At 57.4% G+C, this 15848-nt stretch overlaps 2 protein-coding genes across 5 annotated transcripts in view; one reads left to right on the forward strand and one right to left on the reverse strand.

Moving 5' to 3' along the window:
* Window positions 1–15848, reverse strand: part of FYCO1 (FYVE and coiled-coil domain autophagy adaptor 1) — a 74468-nt gene that overhangs the window by 17420 nt on the left and 41200 nt on the right. For 2 of the 3 annotated variants that reach the window (XM_047832766.1, XM_047832774.1), the window contains one exon: window positions 14911–15052. In XM_047832766.1, the coding sequence (XP_047688722.1) occupies window positions 14911–15052 (142 nt within the window). Of the gene's footprint in view, window positions 1–9275; window positions 9398–14910; window positions 15053–15848 lie in introns of those variants that run through there. The other variant, XM_047832784.1, reaches the window with a different exon arrangement.
* On the forward strand, window positions 4191–9617 carry CXCR6 (C-X-C motif chemokine receptor 6). Of its 2 annotated transcripts, none has more exons than XM_047832799.1 (2): window positions 4191–4720; window positions 7719–9617. In XM_047832799.1, the coding sequence occupies exon 2, from the start codon at window positions 7740–7742 to the stop codon at window positions 8763–8765; it is 1026 nt and encodes a 341-aa protein (XP_047688755.1). In that variant the 5' UTR covers window positions 4191–4720; window positions 7719–7739; the 3' UTR covers window positions 8766–9617. The 2 variants fall into 2 exon arrangements, with proteins under 2 accessions (XP_047688755.1, XP_047688763.1); XM_047832807.1 differs by lacking the exon at window positions 4191–4720 and adding an exon at window positions 6231–6363.

Below are 15848 nucleotides of genomic sequence, written 5' to 3' on the forward strand. Positions count from 1 at the left end.
GCAGGGGTGGAGTGTGGCGAGCCCTGAGCAAGTGGGCACTCCAGAGGCAGGAGAGGCCGTGTGGCTCCGGGTGGGGTCGTCACTCCGAGGTGGTTCCAGCCTTGGCTTTATGGCTGTGACTCTGGTGCCCTTCCCTCCTCCGAGGTCTGTTGTCCCTTCTCCACGCGGGCGAAGGGGGCAGAACCAGATGGGCTCCAGGCGGCATTGGCTTGAGGAGGCAAGGTGTTTCAAAGGACCCTCCACGGCCTTCTCCACTCTTGCCAGGGAAGGCACGGCGAGAACACGCCTGCTGCTACTGAGGGCAAGCCTGGTCCCTCGCTGTCCCAGTCTGACCTCCTCCCTGCCCGCCTCCTTCTGTTGCTCTGGCAGCCACTGGCTTCCAGATCCAGAATCACAGAAGGTCAGTCAGTGCAAGAGGGTGTTCAAGGGACTGACTATACAACCCCCACTTGACGCCCACGGACACGGGGCTCCTGAGGAGCAGAAAGGGCCCGAGGCCGCTCAGGCCATTTGCTTTCATCCTCGTCCAAAGTGCAGACACCGCGCCAGAGAAACAAGTAAGCAGGGATGGAATAAACTCCGACGTTGTAGTTGGTTCTCTTGGTTTTCCAGCATCGAGGATAAAAGATGTCCTAACCTGTCATTCCTCTTCCTCCAGCTCCCCATCTCTGACCACGACAAGCCCTGATGACCCGTGGGTACATGCTTCCCAGGGTAGGTCCCCAGCCCCTGCCGGCCCGGGCTGAGACCCTGCGTGAGGGAGCTGAGCAAGGCAGGCATGGGCGGGTGATGCCCTCTCGAGAGTAACGATTAGGGGCATAGAGGTTTCTTCTCAAGGGCTTTTCAAACTGTGGCTCGAGACCCGTTTAGTGGGTCATGAATCAATTTAGTAAGTTATGACCAACGTTGGAAGAACGTGAACGGAAAGTACCAATATGGGGCGCCTGGGTGGCTCAGTCGGTTGAGCGTCTGACTTCAGCTCAGGTCGTGATCTCACGGTTCGTGGGTTCGAGCCCCGCCTCGGGCTCTGTGCTGACAGCTTGGAGTCTGGACCCTGCTTCGGATTCTGTGTCTCCCTCTCTCTCTGCCCCTCCCCCACTCGTGCTCTCTGTCTCTGTCTTCCTCAAAAATAAACATTAAAAAAATTTTTTTAAAAAGTACCAATGCAACAGTATACCGCACGTCGTAAGGGTTAGTACTGTTTCACGAGGCTCTTGCTTTGCCTTTCTGTGCATGCATGCAACCCCTTGGGTGGTCCTGTAAAACGTGTCTCTTACTGTGGGATGCGGTAGAAAAGCGACTTTTCTAGATCAGGATTAAAACAAAATTTAAAATTAAATCGGAGGATTACAAACAAGCTTGAGAATGCCGGGGAACAAAAGCAAGGCCACTAGGGGGCACCCTAACTCCTCCCAGAACAATTTCCTTCTGTTGCCACTGCGGTGTTTTTCTCAGGAGACAAGTTCACTGCCCACAGGCCCTTCCTCCTCTCCTTGCTCTGGCCACAGGAGCCCACTGCTAGCTATGGTGACCGCTGACGACGTGTCACCCTCTCCCGCTGAGTTTCCATCCAGAGCCTGTGGTCGGGAGAGCCGAACTTGGCTCGAGGCACGCACACCTGTTTGTCAACTTGCTCCACCCTCTGGGGCTGGTCACCTTGGCGTCCCTTGGGGGTCCTGCTCCGCCAGTCTATGCTCAATAAATATCTAGATTGCGTGCCCTGGGTAAGCTGGTTTCTGTCCCAAATGTCCCCAACAGAGGACATGACCAAGGTTCTACTTTAGAACCAAGTTAAGAATAAAGGGGACCAGCGGACGGTGAGGAAATCCCTGGCAATGCAGTCCAGGGGTCCATGCCTGCTTGGGTGAGGGGTCACAGGTGAGGTCCCCCGGCTTGGTTCTCTACAATAGTTTCCGCTCACAAATCAAAATGCCTACCTTTTCATTTAATTACTGTATAATTTGAATCCTGCAAGCTGCCTGGGGAAGCAGGTCCTCTGGCTGTTGGGACTGGCTGAGGAAGGCAAGGGTGCCTGAAAAGCCCCCCGTGGCCTAAGTCTCTTGCTGACATCCTTCCTAGCTTCGCTAAGCAGCCCTTTTCACTGTGCCCGATTACCCAGGGTCCACAGTCCCCAGGCCAGCTTCTATCTGTGGTCAGGAGACGGCTCTCTGCTTACGACGTGCTGCCCAGTTCAGCCGCCACCAGCCTCAAGGGGCCATTTGAACTCAAACTCATCAAAAATTTTAAAACGCCAACAATTTGGCTCCTTGGTTGCAGTGGCCACACTTCAGGTGCCCCACGGCCACTGTGTGGGGGCAGCGCGGACGCAGGACACGTCCGTCCTCGCAGACAATGCTCGTGAACAGCACCGGCTTGCAGCACAGGGCTGAGCTGCGCGGGGAACCGCAGTGTGGGACCCGGGGGCATTTCCACATTTTACTATTCAAAGTAAATTCCCGGTAGTTTTCCTTTTAGTCAGTGGCTTCCTTTTTTACCCAAGTACCAAGCGATGAAGAACACTTGGTATTTTGGTTTCTAATTACTTAGTAACCGTGGTCCGACCGCGACACCCAAAGCCGCATGCCTAACCTCAGAACCAAGAGCCAGGCATCACCGGGCACGCCGCTCCCAGCTCACTGCTCGGGCTATTTCTCTGAGGCTTTCGGTCCGAATTCATCCTCCACGGCCCCCGTCATCCACCAGTGCTTTGGAGCTAGACTTCTGCCAGCAGCAGTGACCGCCTCACTCCGGGGTCCTGGGATGGACACTCCCCCCGGGCTCTGGGTTGGGAACGTCAGGTGCCCGGGAAAAGCGAGCAGGTCGGCGCTGACTTCCAGGACAGATCCGCAGCAGGCGCGGCCGCTGCTTTCCGTCTGTCCTTCCCCCAGTTCTGCTTAGAAAACGTTTCAGTATTCCAGGGGGAAGTCTAGGACCTATGCCTGGGTGTCTGCCCGTAAGAATGCTTAGAGCTTGGTTTCAGAGAAAAGGAAGGCCTTCAAAACAAAGAGCACTCCAAATCGGCAGACAAGAAGTTGCAAGCGGGCGCTTTGTAAAGTGGTTGAAATAAGGTTCTGTGCCGCCCCCCCACCCCGCCCCGACTCCGACGCTGTGAGCGGCTCCCTCCTCCAGCTCAGTTGCACGTCTTTCGCTGGAGAGCTTTCCCCTAGTGAAGGGTGACGACGTGCCCCCTCAAATACCTGCCCCCCCCCAGCAAGCGTGCGCACGGCGGTGGGGGGCACCGGGGTGAGCCCCGTCTCTTCCCACGGGGTGCAGATGCTTGCACGTCCGAGACAGCAGGGCATGGCCGCGTTGAGGGTGCTTGACAAGGCTCAGGCTGTTCTCTGTTCTGTGGACTGGTCCCAAACGACACAGCTGGCCTGTCCCCGGGGAAAAAAGCTCCTCTCTCCGAGCTCCGAAGGTTCCAAGATGAAAGGCTGGCTCACTCTGAAGGGATGTCTGTCGTAAAAATCCTCTTTCAGAGGAGGGGTGCTTTGGCCCCGCTCGCCTGCGGTGTTTGGTTCAGCTCGTTCACCGTCCACTGGCCTGTGTTCCCCCCACCGTCCGCCCAGAGGCAGACACCCCGCATAGCCTCCCGGCTCCTGCCCTCAGGGGAACATCTCGTTCGTGTGTACCAGTGCGGCGGGAGCGTTTGAACTAGTTCGTTCAAAAGGCCTTCAACACCCACTGGCGGTCTCCCAAGCTTCTGCTGGGACCCCCCCAGATAGCTCCACGCTCACACGGACCCTCGTGACCTGGCGGCTCCGGGGGACAGGAGTGTCATGGGCAAGCGAGCTCCTCTCTCGACCCTTCTGCTTACTCATCTGTGAAGGATGAGGGCTGGACGGCTAGGTGAGACGCACCCAGCGCGGAGCCTGGCTCCTAATGGAGGTGAGTGCTAGTCCCTAGGTCCTAGGCCGTGCCTGGCCCCTGCTCCCAGTGCCTGACACCCTGCCCTTAGGAAGAGCCACAGGAGCCCGTGTGACCAGCAGACGTGCACCGGCCACGGTGGGGACCGGGCTGAACGCGGTGCAGGGTCAGGGGAGGGAGGCCTGGTGGCTCAGCGCAAGTCTGCTGCTGGGAAAGCAGAAATGGAGTCCACACCTCCAGAGACCTGGGTTTGTATCCTGGAAGCGCCAGTTTGTAGCTGTGTACACGCCAGGCTGTTATTTTGGCTGGGGTCCTCAGTGTTTCCATCTATAAAATGGGGTCAGCACTGACTTTGCAGGGCTGCCGTTTTTTTGAGTGGGGGTCAGTGGCTATCAAGCATATCCAGAACCCAGGCCACGGCACGCACTTTGCAGTGGTCCAGACCCAAACGGTTCCAAAGGGACAGGACTAGCGAGTGAAGTAATCTTACGGTACAAATGCCACCATCGTCACTGGGCTGCCTGGGCCAGACCTACTTACTGCTCCCCTTCGGTTTATAAACAGAAACCCTCTCAGGTCCTGACAGATGACTGCGTCCACAGCCAGGCGGCAGGGAGGGTAGCGCATCGGAGCCGCTGCTCCCTATCTCTGATCTCCCAAATTACGCGCGTGCAGGCAGGTCATGTGGATTCTGATGTACGAGGCAGGGGTAGGGCCGGGTCTCTTATGATCACCAACCAAGGGCTCTCAGAAGATATTCAACGGAAACACGGACCACATCACAGACAGGTAGAGGCAGACCTTGTGCTGTGAACGTTCATCTCTGCAACACATCGACAGCGCCTCTCCACTGGTGAGTCATCCGTCTTCTTTAGAGTTAAAAGGCAGGTGCTAACCCCGGTTTGCTGGGGTCCTCTGATCCCTGCCCGCGGTGCAGTACCGTGTAAATGCCCGGACTTTAGAGCCCGACCGCTCTCGGTCTGAATTCTGCCTTTGCCCCACGACTAGAGAATTGTGGAAATGACTTAGCGGGGTTCGGGGCACACAGTCCGTGCTCGTAAGCTGACGGCACTGGGGGTACCCTCCCCGGGAGACCAGGACAGGCTGGCCACTGTCCACATCTGTTCACGGAATAATCTCTCCGTCTCCATTTTTGTTTCTTCTTCATTATAATTTACAACACTGGCTGCTCTCTCGGGCGGCTGTCTAGTTTCTTTTCTCAAGGTAAGTCAAGATACCACTGCAGAGACTTCAAAAAAGGAGAGACTTAGGGGGAAGGGAAAGAAGTCAGCCCCGACTCCACAGCCAGACGCAAGCTGCTGATCGATTCTGGGCTTTTTTTTTTTTTTTTAAATGTTTTAGAACATATAGTCAAAACTGGGGTGTCTGGCTGGTTCAGTCGTGGAGCGTGCGACTCTCCATCTCGGGGTTGTTAGTTCAAGCCCCACGTTGGATGTGGAGCCTACTCAAGATATATGCACATTTGAGGAAAAGGTCTGTGGCTTTTAGGAGATTCTCAAAGGGGTTTATGATCAAATAAAGTTCAGAATCATGACCAATTTTACATCCTTTTGGACATCCATTCATTGGAATACTTAACAGCCAATGCTAATTGTGCAGACTTGCTCTGTTGTGAGACATTTAAGCGTACTGCTTTCTCCCGACTCACTAAAAGCACTTCCTAAACCTAAACATAGTTTGAGCTATATTCTATTGTCTGAGTTGTAACTTGCTGATTTGTTCAGTATCAGACATTTACACTGCTTCCAAAGCTGAATACTGTATTACTTCAAAAAAAAAGTTGCATAGATCAACACAGGGCTTTGGCTACTCAAGGCAAAGAAATGAATGATCTTAACCTTTCTGGAAGGGAAACTCATTCTCAGTTACTCAATCTGCACAGAGCTGGGCGGTTCCAGTCCGTCGGCACAGCACCCAAGTTTGCCAATTATCACAAGCGAGTTTGCACGGGCCCATTGAGGAAACGTGTAACGCCAGCGCCAGGAGGATTTTCTTGCAAAAAGGCAAGAGGGAGGCAGGCAATAATGGAGATGTGATGTTACTCTTAAGGAGAGCAGAGCCGCCTGTGCACATGCTAAGAGCTGAAAAAGATGTTTCTGTCCCCGCGTGAAGCAGGAACACACACACATCATCTGACCTACTTAACCCAGGAGTCCGAACGGCTGGCAGGGTAGCGTTATTACGGCTGGCCCGCCACCCTTACTGATCTCACATCTTGTGGTTGAGTGGCAGGGGCTTTTCACGGAGGCGTCTTACCCCAAGGCTAGCTTCCTCCTTGCAGAGAAAGGGCACTCTGTTCCCAGGAGGACCGGCGGGGCTGATACCGTCTCCAGTCAGGACAAGGAGTCCTCAAGTCAATCAGAAAGGAAGACGTGATCTCTCCTTGTACACGCCCTTGTCCGGCTGGCTGACATTCTGCCTTTGCTACACCAAATGCCTGTTCTTCTCGAAACGCCTTCTTGAGGTGCTAGCGAGGTATGGCCCTGGGTCACCGGAAATGAGCCGCTGCGTGCCGGCTCTCTGCAGGTCAGTGACCTGGCTCCCCAGGGCCGGTGCTGCCGTAGCCGCCTCTGCTCTCATGCCCGAGGACATCACCCTTGCGTCCTGTCCCTGCTCCTCAGCAGGGTCACAGGGCAGAGGGAAGTGACGGCCCTGAAAGGCCGGGAGCCCCGGGCAAGAAAGGCGGCTGTGGTGGCCGCTGCCTGCCTCACTGCAAGGCTGGCCCCCCGCTGGCGGGCCTTCCATTTGTTCAAGGAGACCCCTTGGGCATAAACTGCTAGTCTCGAAAGCTAAAGTGATGTTCCCTTCTGGGGAGATGCTCCGTTTAAGAGGGTCCTGGGGATCAAGAAGTCTTCAGGAAACCAGGCTCCGGTGGAGGAGGGTCGTGTGACGGGCGGTGAGGGGCCGGCTGGGCTGGGGCTGGGCTGGGAGGGCAGCTGCCCGCTTCCCCGGCCGTGACCAGCTCAGCCACAGTGCTGGGCAGCCGGGGCTTCCCAGGCCTGTCTCCCCACCTCCTAAATCTAGGCAGCTAAGGGCAAGAAAAGACAGAACGGACCGTCTACCCTGGTGGGAGAGGGTCAGCCCGCGAGCCCCTGCTGGTCTGCAGAAGTCTCCTCAATGGTGGAGCCCCCGGGGAGGGGGGATACTTGGCTTAGCTTCTGCAGTTAGCAGCTCAGGGCTCTCATTCAACAGAAAATGAGGCCCAGGATGGGCGGACGAAGGCAGGCCTGACCATGAGAGAGCAGTTCTTGGGGCACCTGGGTGGCTCAGTCGGTTAAGCTTCCGACTTCGGCTCAGGTCACGATCTCTCGGTTTGTGAGTTCAAGCCCCGCGTCGGGCTCTGTGCTGACAGCTCGGAGCCCGCAGCCTGCTTCAGATTCTGTGTCTCCCTCTCTCTCTCTGCCCCTCCCCAGCTGGTGCACGTGCGCTCTCTCTCAAAAATAAATATTAAATGAAAATAGGTTAAAAAAAAAAGAAAGTTCTGCACTTCCAGGAGGGCAATGCCCACACTCCACCACATGGTGACCTTTGCCTTCAAGGCCAGCTGGCACAGGATTTTATGGACTGTGCATGGGGGTCAGGTATGTGTTGTCTGTGAGGCGGGTGACAGCCTTAGAATCTTAGGGCCCATTCAGGGTCCCTCATCCCGCCCAGGCAATCGCCCCTCAGCTCTGGCTGTCTCCAGGGTACTGGAATGTGCTGCCACTGACCAGAACTCAGGTGGGTTCAGGAGATGACTACGCGCCCCCTAAAAGTGGGGCAACAGGACTGTGGGAGGACAGGAGGTGTCCCCCTCGGCCCTGACTGGAGTTCCTGTGTCTGCCTCCCAGGTGTTCATCAGAACGCACGCCATGGCTGAGTACGACTACGTGGACCCCGGCTTCTTCAACACCTCCAGCGACGGCAGCTGGGGGCACGAACGCTTCCTGGAGTTCCGCAAGGTCTTTCTGCCCTGCATGTACCTGGGGGTGTTCATCTGTGGCCTGGCGGGGAACGCGCTGGTGCTGGTCATCTACGTCTTCTACCAGAAGCTGAAGAGCCTGACGGACGTGTTCCTGGTGAACCTGCCCTTGGCCGACCTGGTGTTCGTCTGCACCCTGCCCTTCTGGGCCTACGCGAGCATCCACGAGTGGGTCTTCGGCGACGTCCTGTGCAAGACCCTGCTGGGCATCTACACCTTGAACTTCTACACATCCATGCTCATCCTCGCCTGCGTCACCATTGACCGCTTCGTCGCGGTGGCTCGGGCCACCAAGGCCTACAACCAGCAGGCGAGGCGGATGGCCTGGGGCAAGGCCATCTGTCTGTTCATCTGGGGGGCCTCCCTGCTGCTTTCGCTGCCGCAGATAATCTACGGCCACGTCCTCTATCTCGACAAGCTCGTCTGTGGTTATCACGACGAGGAGATTTCCACTGTGGTTCTCGCCACCCAGATGACACTGGGGTTCTTCCTGCCCCTGGTCGCCATGATTGTCTGCTACTCGGTCATAATCAAGACTCTGCTTCGCGCCCGAGGCTTCAAGAAGCACAAGTCTCTGAAGGTCATCTTCCTGGTGGTGGCTGCGTTCCTGCTGACCCAGACGCCCTTCAACCTCGTGAAGCTAATCCGCAGCACGAACTGGGAGCACTACACCATGACCAGCTTCCACTATGCCATCATCGTGACGGAGGCCATCGCCTACCTGCGGGCCTGCCTTAACCCCGTGCTCTATGCCTTTGTTGGCTTGAAGTTTCGGAGGAACTTCTGGAAACTCGTGAAAGACCTTGGCTGCCTCCCTTACCTGGGGGTCTCAGGTCAATGGAAGTCTTCCGACGATGCCTCCAAGACCTGTTCTGCCTCTCATCACGTGGAGGCCACCAGCATGTTCCAGCTGTAGGCCTCGGCCGGGCTTGGAGAGCCGCCCAGGAGCTTATAGGAGCATGGCTGTGCGCTCTGGACGCCGCGAGGAAGGCTTTGTTTAGGACTTACGCATTCTCACGGAGAAGGCAGGTGGCAGCCGGTGTGGGAGCCTGCTTCTCGGGCATGAACGCAATCTGCTCTCTTCTCAAACCCTCAGGCCTAAAGCTCAGGGTTGGGGGAAGGGCTCTAAAACCCGGAAGGGCTTTCCTTCCTCTATCCCCAAGAATGCTGGCTCCGAGGGAATGAAGTGCGACCCTTGAGACCTTAGGCCCTCCTCCGTGGGGGCTGGGACCGGATGCTGAAGGGGGAGCATGGCCACAAAAGTGCTGAGGGCAGGTGACACTCCAGGCTCTCCGGTACAGAAGGTTCTTCTGGCCACTGGGAAGCGGGGAGACGAGAGCAGCCATGAGAACGAGGGCTCGTCCATCTGGCTCAGACCTCAATCGCCAGGTACCTGACAGAAATGAGATCAGGTTCTGCCTCACCTTCGGGTTTCGCCTTTATATAGAGAGATGATTATGTTCTCTTCATCTCGGAAGGAGGAACACCAGGGGACATGAACGGCCCAAACGAATTACTCAGCTGAGGGTCCCAGCGGTCCACAGGATGCTAGGAGAACATGCAAAGCAGAGTTTACGACCATCATGGATCTAAGCAGCAGTTCTGAATCGGATTCTGGGGTGGGTTTGCTCATTTAAAAACTAAGCTGTCCAACGCCCGACATGCTCGCACGCAGATAAATCATGTATCAGTGTATGTAGGATACAAACACACGCATATCAAATGGCATATGTCTTTCGTGGCTACGAAATAAAACCCTTTTAAAGTCTCCAAGCTATGTTTATCCCCAGGCACACTTTACTTTGCCGTATGCTTGGCACATACCGGAGGTGATTACTTGTGGGCTCAGAGCATTGGGAAAGCAGTTAAAATTGTGAACTTTGAGGGCGCGGCCCGATCAAGGAAATGGAACACACCAGTGATAATGCTTTCACCGTGGCTTTCAACCTCCTGCCCAAAATGTGAGGTACGCTTGTGTCACCTCTGTAACATGGTCACACGATGAAGCAGTTCTAAACGGCAGACGCTTGTGTGTGGTTTTTAGATTAGATCCTTGTAGCCGTCGGCTCTATCGGCTTAAAGTTGCCTTTCTGGCTCATGCTTCGCAAAACCACTCACCAAACTGGAGAGGACCAATCACCTACGGTGAGAGAGCGAGCGAGCACACAGGCAGGGCGGTGGGTCCGACCCGGCTGAGCGGTGGGGCTACGGGGCTGGTGTGGAGCCCTAGCTCCGGTGCTCACTGGTGAGCATGACCAGCTGGCAATCTCTTAACCTCTTTTGTTTTGGTGAGACACGGGCCATAACAGCCCCCACCTCTGGGGGCTGGGAGGTGTGGGGGGGGGACTTGGGACAGTGCATAAAGAACCGTTAGCACAGGGGGCACTCGGGGGTGGGAGGGCCCCAAAGACGGCAGTGACAGCTCAAGACCTAGTGACACACGGAGGCCACAGGCCTGTCCCGTGCAGGTTGGCAGGGCGCGGGAAGGGCGCCTGGCGTGTCACACGCACCCTGGTCCAGCTGCGCACAGGCCGGGCCTCGCAGGCCCACGTGACCCCCGTACCGTCTCACACTCGTGCCTAAATGCACCCTGGAGGGCGGCAGCCTCATGGAACACAGGCCCTGGGGACTGAGCGAAGGCTTCCTTGCACGGCAAACTCTGCCCTTCCTATGGTGACAAGCCTGACTTTTATCTTCTTTAAATTGGCTTCAAATACAAAAAAAAAAAAGCAACAGGAAAAAAAATAAAAAGTACAAACTGGCTTCAAAGTGGGAGTTTCACATGCCCCCCCCCTCCTTTGTGCGTTCATCTCAAGGGTTAGCACTTCTGATGGAGGGGCCCCCGGCCCCTCACTTCCCCAGAACGAGAGACGGAGGCCCTGCCTGGAAAGGAGGACGTGAAGAAGCCGTAACCAGGGGCCCCGCAGCCGTGTGGCGTGACGGGCAGAGCAGGGCTCCGGCCCTGTGCGTCCCGGGATGAGGTGCTCGGCCTCCTAGGGCCCAGTTCACCATCCGCACCACCGGCTGAGGGCGGCCCTCCGTCCAGGAGTGCCCGTGAGGCCCGGATGGCGCACCGTGGGGGCCAAGCTGGGGGCTGCCTGGCCGAGGCAACGGGGCCGCTGGGCTCTCCCCAACCAGGCGCCTGCCGGGCTGAGGCAAACCAGACCAGGCACCGGTCAGGCCGCACCCCGCCCCGCCCCAGGCCTGGGTTATACGCCCTCTCTCCAGGCTCCTCGCAAAAAGGCTGCGTGCGACCTTCTAAGGCTTAGGAAAACCCAGGAATGGCACAGCAGCAGAATCTTCCTTTACCTTTTGTGTGTTCTCACTCACTGGCCCTATACCCCTCTGGACTCTCATCTGCTACGCCTGAGAGTCGGGACTCTTCCCAGCCCTCCCCTGGGTACAGGGCAGTGCTGGCAACAGAGGCCGGCACAGCCCGCGTCGGGAGCGGAGGCGTTTGACGACGTGACTTCGTTCTGTCCACACAACAGCCCCACGGGGTGCAAGTTCCCGGCCTCGGTCCTGCTCTGCTCCTCCCCTGACTGTGCTCACACACGCAGCAGCACGCGTTGGGGCGCAGGTGGGAGTGGGGGCTGTAAAAGGGTGAGCCAGGCTGCCTCGAGCGTGGCCTTGGGGTCCGCGGGCAAGCTACTCCCTCGCCATGTCCCCGACACTTCAGGGCCGTTAGCGGTCCCGCGTGGCCGCACGGGTGGTGAACATGGGGTGACCCCGATTCCAGGGGCCGCCCGGGAGCCAGAAGCCCAGGTGATCTCAGTGAGCATTCCAGACGGAGGGATTGGTGCTGCGGGAGAGAACGGCTGAAGCCTCCCCTGCTGGCGGGGTCCAGGAGTGGAGGGAGTGGTCGCTCTGACCTCCTCCCCCAAGAGGCCCCCCAGGCGGTGCCTCTTTCATGCGCCCGGTCCTCCACGGTCCGTGGGGACTCCCAACACCAAGCCGCGCGAGGCCTGGCGCGCTCGTCCCCATGCTTCAGGTGAGGAAACTAGTTCAGAGAGATTAAGACCCGCCAAAGCTCACCCGGCACAGCCAGGGCTAGGACTCCGGTGAACAGCCTCTTTCTCTGCCCCCAAGTGTTGGCCAACAGAGGTTTCCCGCAGCGGATGCGCTCAAGGTACCCGCCAGCTCCGTCCTCCTCACAAAGGGGGGGAGAACGCTGGGCTAACCCGAGCACAAGGTGGCTTTTTGCCTTCACGGTCACTACCGTACCCTGTTCTCGTTTTGTGTCTGAGATGCAGGCGTCCCATCTCCCGGCCAGTGATCCACCGACCCCAGCCCCCCAGCAAAGCACTCTGACCGGGAAGTACCAGTTAGTTACAAAGCGATTACTGGCAAAGGTGCCCCGAGGGTCAGGGACCGTCTCGACGACTTTAGCTCAGTGTCACTGGGCACTGGGAGAGGTTTTCCTTGGAGAAATACTGGGGTACCAGGCGCAAGCAGGAGACGGGCCCGGCTCAGCGCCTGGCATCACAACGCACGCGGGACATCACAGAAATGAGGCGCCTCCACGGGAGGCCTCCCAGGCGCCAGGCACCAGGCTCGGCCCTTTACACACACCCTTCTCATCGAATCTTCCTGCCGGTCCCAGACGGGGACGGTCCCCACCTCTCCTAGGAGAGGGCACTGAGTTCGGGAGGCTGCGGTACCCCAGTCCACGGAACCTGGAGGTGGCAGCTTACGCTCCGACCAGGTGTCGGATTCTGGAGATCAAGCTCTTCACGGCCGTATGGCCCGTTCGTCTCGTGACCAGAAGGGGATTCCAGGCCGGGGTGGAAGCAGAGCGGAGGCCGAGAGACCCAAGGCCCAGCCCTGCGACGGGCTGATGAGAGCTTTCTCTCCATCTCCGCCTGCCCCCTCGGTGCCGAGCACAGAAGAACACCTGGTCCCTGGAGAAGGCCGAGCGGGAGCTCGGCTGAGTGTGGGGAGCGGGTGCGGATAGGCCCGTCTGGAGGGCTCTGAAGAACGCCATCTTTTCTCCCCAGGGAAGGGGTTGTGCTTCTGTTTCTCATCGGTGGGGGCCAGTGGGAGGCTGCTCAGGGGTGTGGGGACCTCTGCCTGTCCCCTCACTGCCAGGAAGGGCGAGGCAGACAACTTCATTGCCCGCAGAATGTGTATACGTTGCAGGGCGAGAGGCAGAGCACAGGCTTCTGATGTGTACATGGGGAAGTGGGGCCCTGAGAAGAGAAATGAACTCTTCGGAATGAACCTCAAGCCTGTGGACGGAGGGAGGGGTTCTGGGCTCAAAGCCTAGTGCTGACACTTACAACCCCGTGCCCTGGAGTGGCTTATCTGGCCTCCCGAGGCTTCAGCAGCTTTACCTGTAAAATGATGACCGTAATCCCTAAGCCTCGAAGGGCTGGGCGGGGACCGAGCGAGGCCACTCACAGAGGCGGCCGGCACAGGAAGGTGCCCGGCAGAGTGGCTTTCGACAACATGGCTTCCAAGCAGCCTTCCTTCCTCTGTGGATTTGGACACACCTGGTGTTCAATCCCTTCCGGATCACTTCTTACTTTGGACTTGCTGATTTCTTTCTCGAAGTTTCCCATCAGGGAGGCTTACGCAAATCCAGGCTTACTGCCCGCACTTTTTCAGGGTCCTGGCGTTTCTGATCGGTCTTAGGAAGAAAAAGAACGTACGACAAAGCTACCAGAGACACTTGGGTCTTCTCTGATGCACAGAGATGGCGTGTGAGGGTGCAGGCCCTTAGCTGAGTAGCGGAGGCCGCAGGGACCGCAGGCTCCCGACTGCCAGGCCCAGATCCACCCTAGGGGCCGCGGGCCAGCGCACTGGTGGTTTCCTTTCCCTGGGACACTTCCTGATTTCCCGGGACCGAAACACAGGTATTTGTCAGCGGTCAGAGCGCCTTCTGTTTCTGTTCTTACTGGCAAAGGGGAAGGTGAGGGGCGAGGGAAAGAGGGAGCTGCAGGGGGTCACTCTCTCCTGCAGGCGACAGCCAAAGGCCGTCCTCCCACGTCTGGAGGCCCCAGTCCTGCTCACCTCACCACCTACCCACCTGGCGGGGAGTACAGTTGCCAGGTGATGGCGGCTCCGTGGCTCAGTGCCCTTGGGAGAACACTGCAGGCTGTGGGGTCAGGGGCACTTCAGGAGGCGGGGGTTCCAGGAAGGGAAAGGCAAGGCCCAAAGCCGCGGAAGCAGCACTGCACAGGGGCTGATGGGCTGGGTGATCCTGTGGGCTCTCTCCACGAGGCTACAACACGAGCGTTTGGTCACCCTCCAGTCAGAGAACAGGGGAGTGCGGAGGGATACACGTAAGCCTAAAATTTCTGGCACTGAGTGCTCCGTGAGGATTCAATACATCTGCATGGCAGAAATCCTGGCTGATTAATCCTAGCCCTCCTCTGAGTCCTGGGCAGGAAGACAGGGGCAGAGATGTGAATGTGGGTATTGGCCAGGTGCATCACGAAACTCCCTAACTGGAGGGAAAGTGGGCCGAGAAATGCCTGGACCCAGGGGGGGCCATGTAAATTCTTTCTTGGCTTTGGAGCAGTCTGTGCTTTGCTGCAGAAACCGCATTTAAGCCCGATACCAGGGGCTGAGAGACGCCGAGCAGGGCTGCCGTGGGGGGTGGGGGGCCTGACCTTTTCCTGTGGGTCCCCTTGGCATAAACTCTCGACACTGAAACACGGTGGCACTTCGTGAGGTTACCTCATATTATTTAAAAATTGGCCTTTGCAAAACTCTCCTCGCAAACCTGGTTGGAAAAGAGCTGGCCTGGAAAAGCGAGAAGACTGGTGGAGAGTAAGTACCAACGGACCAGCAGGACACAGAGAGACACGAGGGGCACACGTGCACGGCGGGGCAACCGGGTGAAGAGGCAGCGGGTGGGTGGCCGTCCGCAAGCCCAGGACCCTGACCTGGAACTTCCAGGCTCCAGAACTGTCCCGAGCACTGTTCTGAGGCGCCTTCCCTTAAGCGAAGACAGCCAATCCTGCTTCCGAAGTCTCACTTTCCTGGTCCTTTAATCAGGGGGCACAAGGGCCCGACACCCAGTGAGCACACAGGAAGTAAAGGTGAGGTCTACTCACTGTTCGGGCATGTTAGGGTCGAGGGAGTCAGTTTCGGTGGGTGTCTCAGGCGAGGAGCCCGACTCCTGAATCTGACACAGCTCCTCATCGGTGATGATGTCAAACGCGGCATCGTCCGGCGGCCTGCAGTCCGCGTCTACACCTGGGCCACAGAGGCAGGTGGGGAGAGAAGAGACACACGCAGTTACGCACAGGACGGGGGGGGGGGACGCCGGGAGGTGAGGGGCTGTAACTGTGTGGGATGCGCCACCGGGACACGCTCTAAGTGCCCACTCAACCCACAGCTACTCTGTCTGGATGGGAGAGAAATGGCTGCTGAGACATTCCAGAAAGCGGTGGGGCCTACAGGGAAGCTGAACACATGAATTAAGAGATTTCTCTGAAGCTCCTCAGTCGGGTCTTAAAGAGATTCAAGCCCTTACATATTCTCTGAGGCCTCTTATCCAGAAACAAACAAACAAAAAACCTGTCAAAACCTCATCAGGAAAGAACCTAACAGAAAAGTAAACACACTTCTCTGCTGCTGAGTCCTTGCTCCCGAAGACACAGACACGACTTATTTATGCCTCCTTTGAAACCAAGATTCTATCTGGATCCTGTGTTTCCATCTCCATCCACTGGGGGATGGGAAAGACCCTCCCTCTGCCCGAGGTGGCAGTGACCGCTGTGCTTCTGACTGGGGGACTTGTGTCTGACTTTGCAGGCCACTCAGTAGGAGGGACGCCGTATGGACATTCCTGTGCCGGCCACCTACCCACACGCACGCTCCTGCATGCAGCATGGAAAATGTGACGGCAGGCCTGAGGCGAAAGAAAGGCAGACAGAAGGGAAGATAGAAAAAAAGGAAAGACAGAAAGAAATGCAGATAGACAAGGAGACAGGAAATGTCAGAAATCAAAACAAGTGACCTCGGGACTCTGGCACAGTGCCACCCTCTG

This window comes from Prionailurus viverrinus, chromosome A2 (assembly GCF_022837055.1).
Source record: "Prionailurus viverrinus isolate Anna chromosome A2, UM_Priviv_1.0, whole genome shotgun sequence".
In the NCBI taxonomy this organism is placed as follows: Eukaryota; Metazoa; Chordata; class Mammalia; order Carnivora; family Felidae; genus Prionailurus; species Prionailurus viverrinus.

What these genes read in the sequence shown, in the direction of transcription:
- CXCR6 (XM_047832799.1), top strand. Translation starts at nt 7,740, where the DNA reads ATGGCTGAGTACGACTACGTGGACCCCGGCTTCTTCAACACCTCCAGC.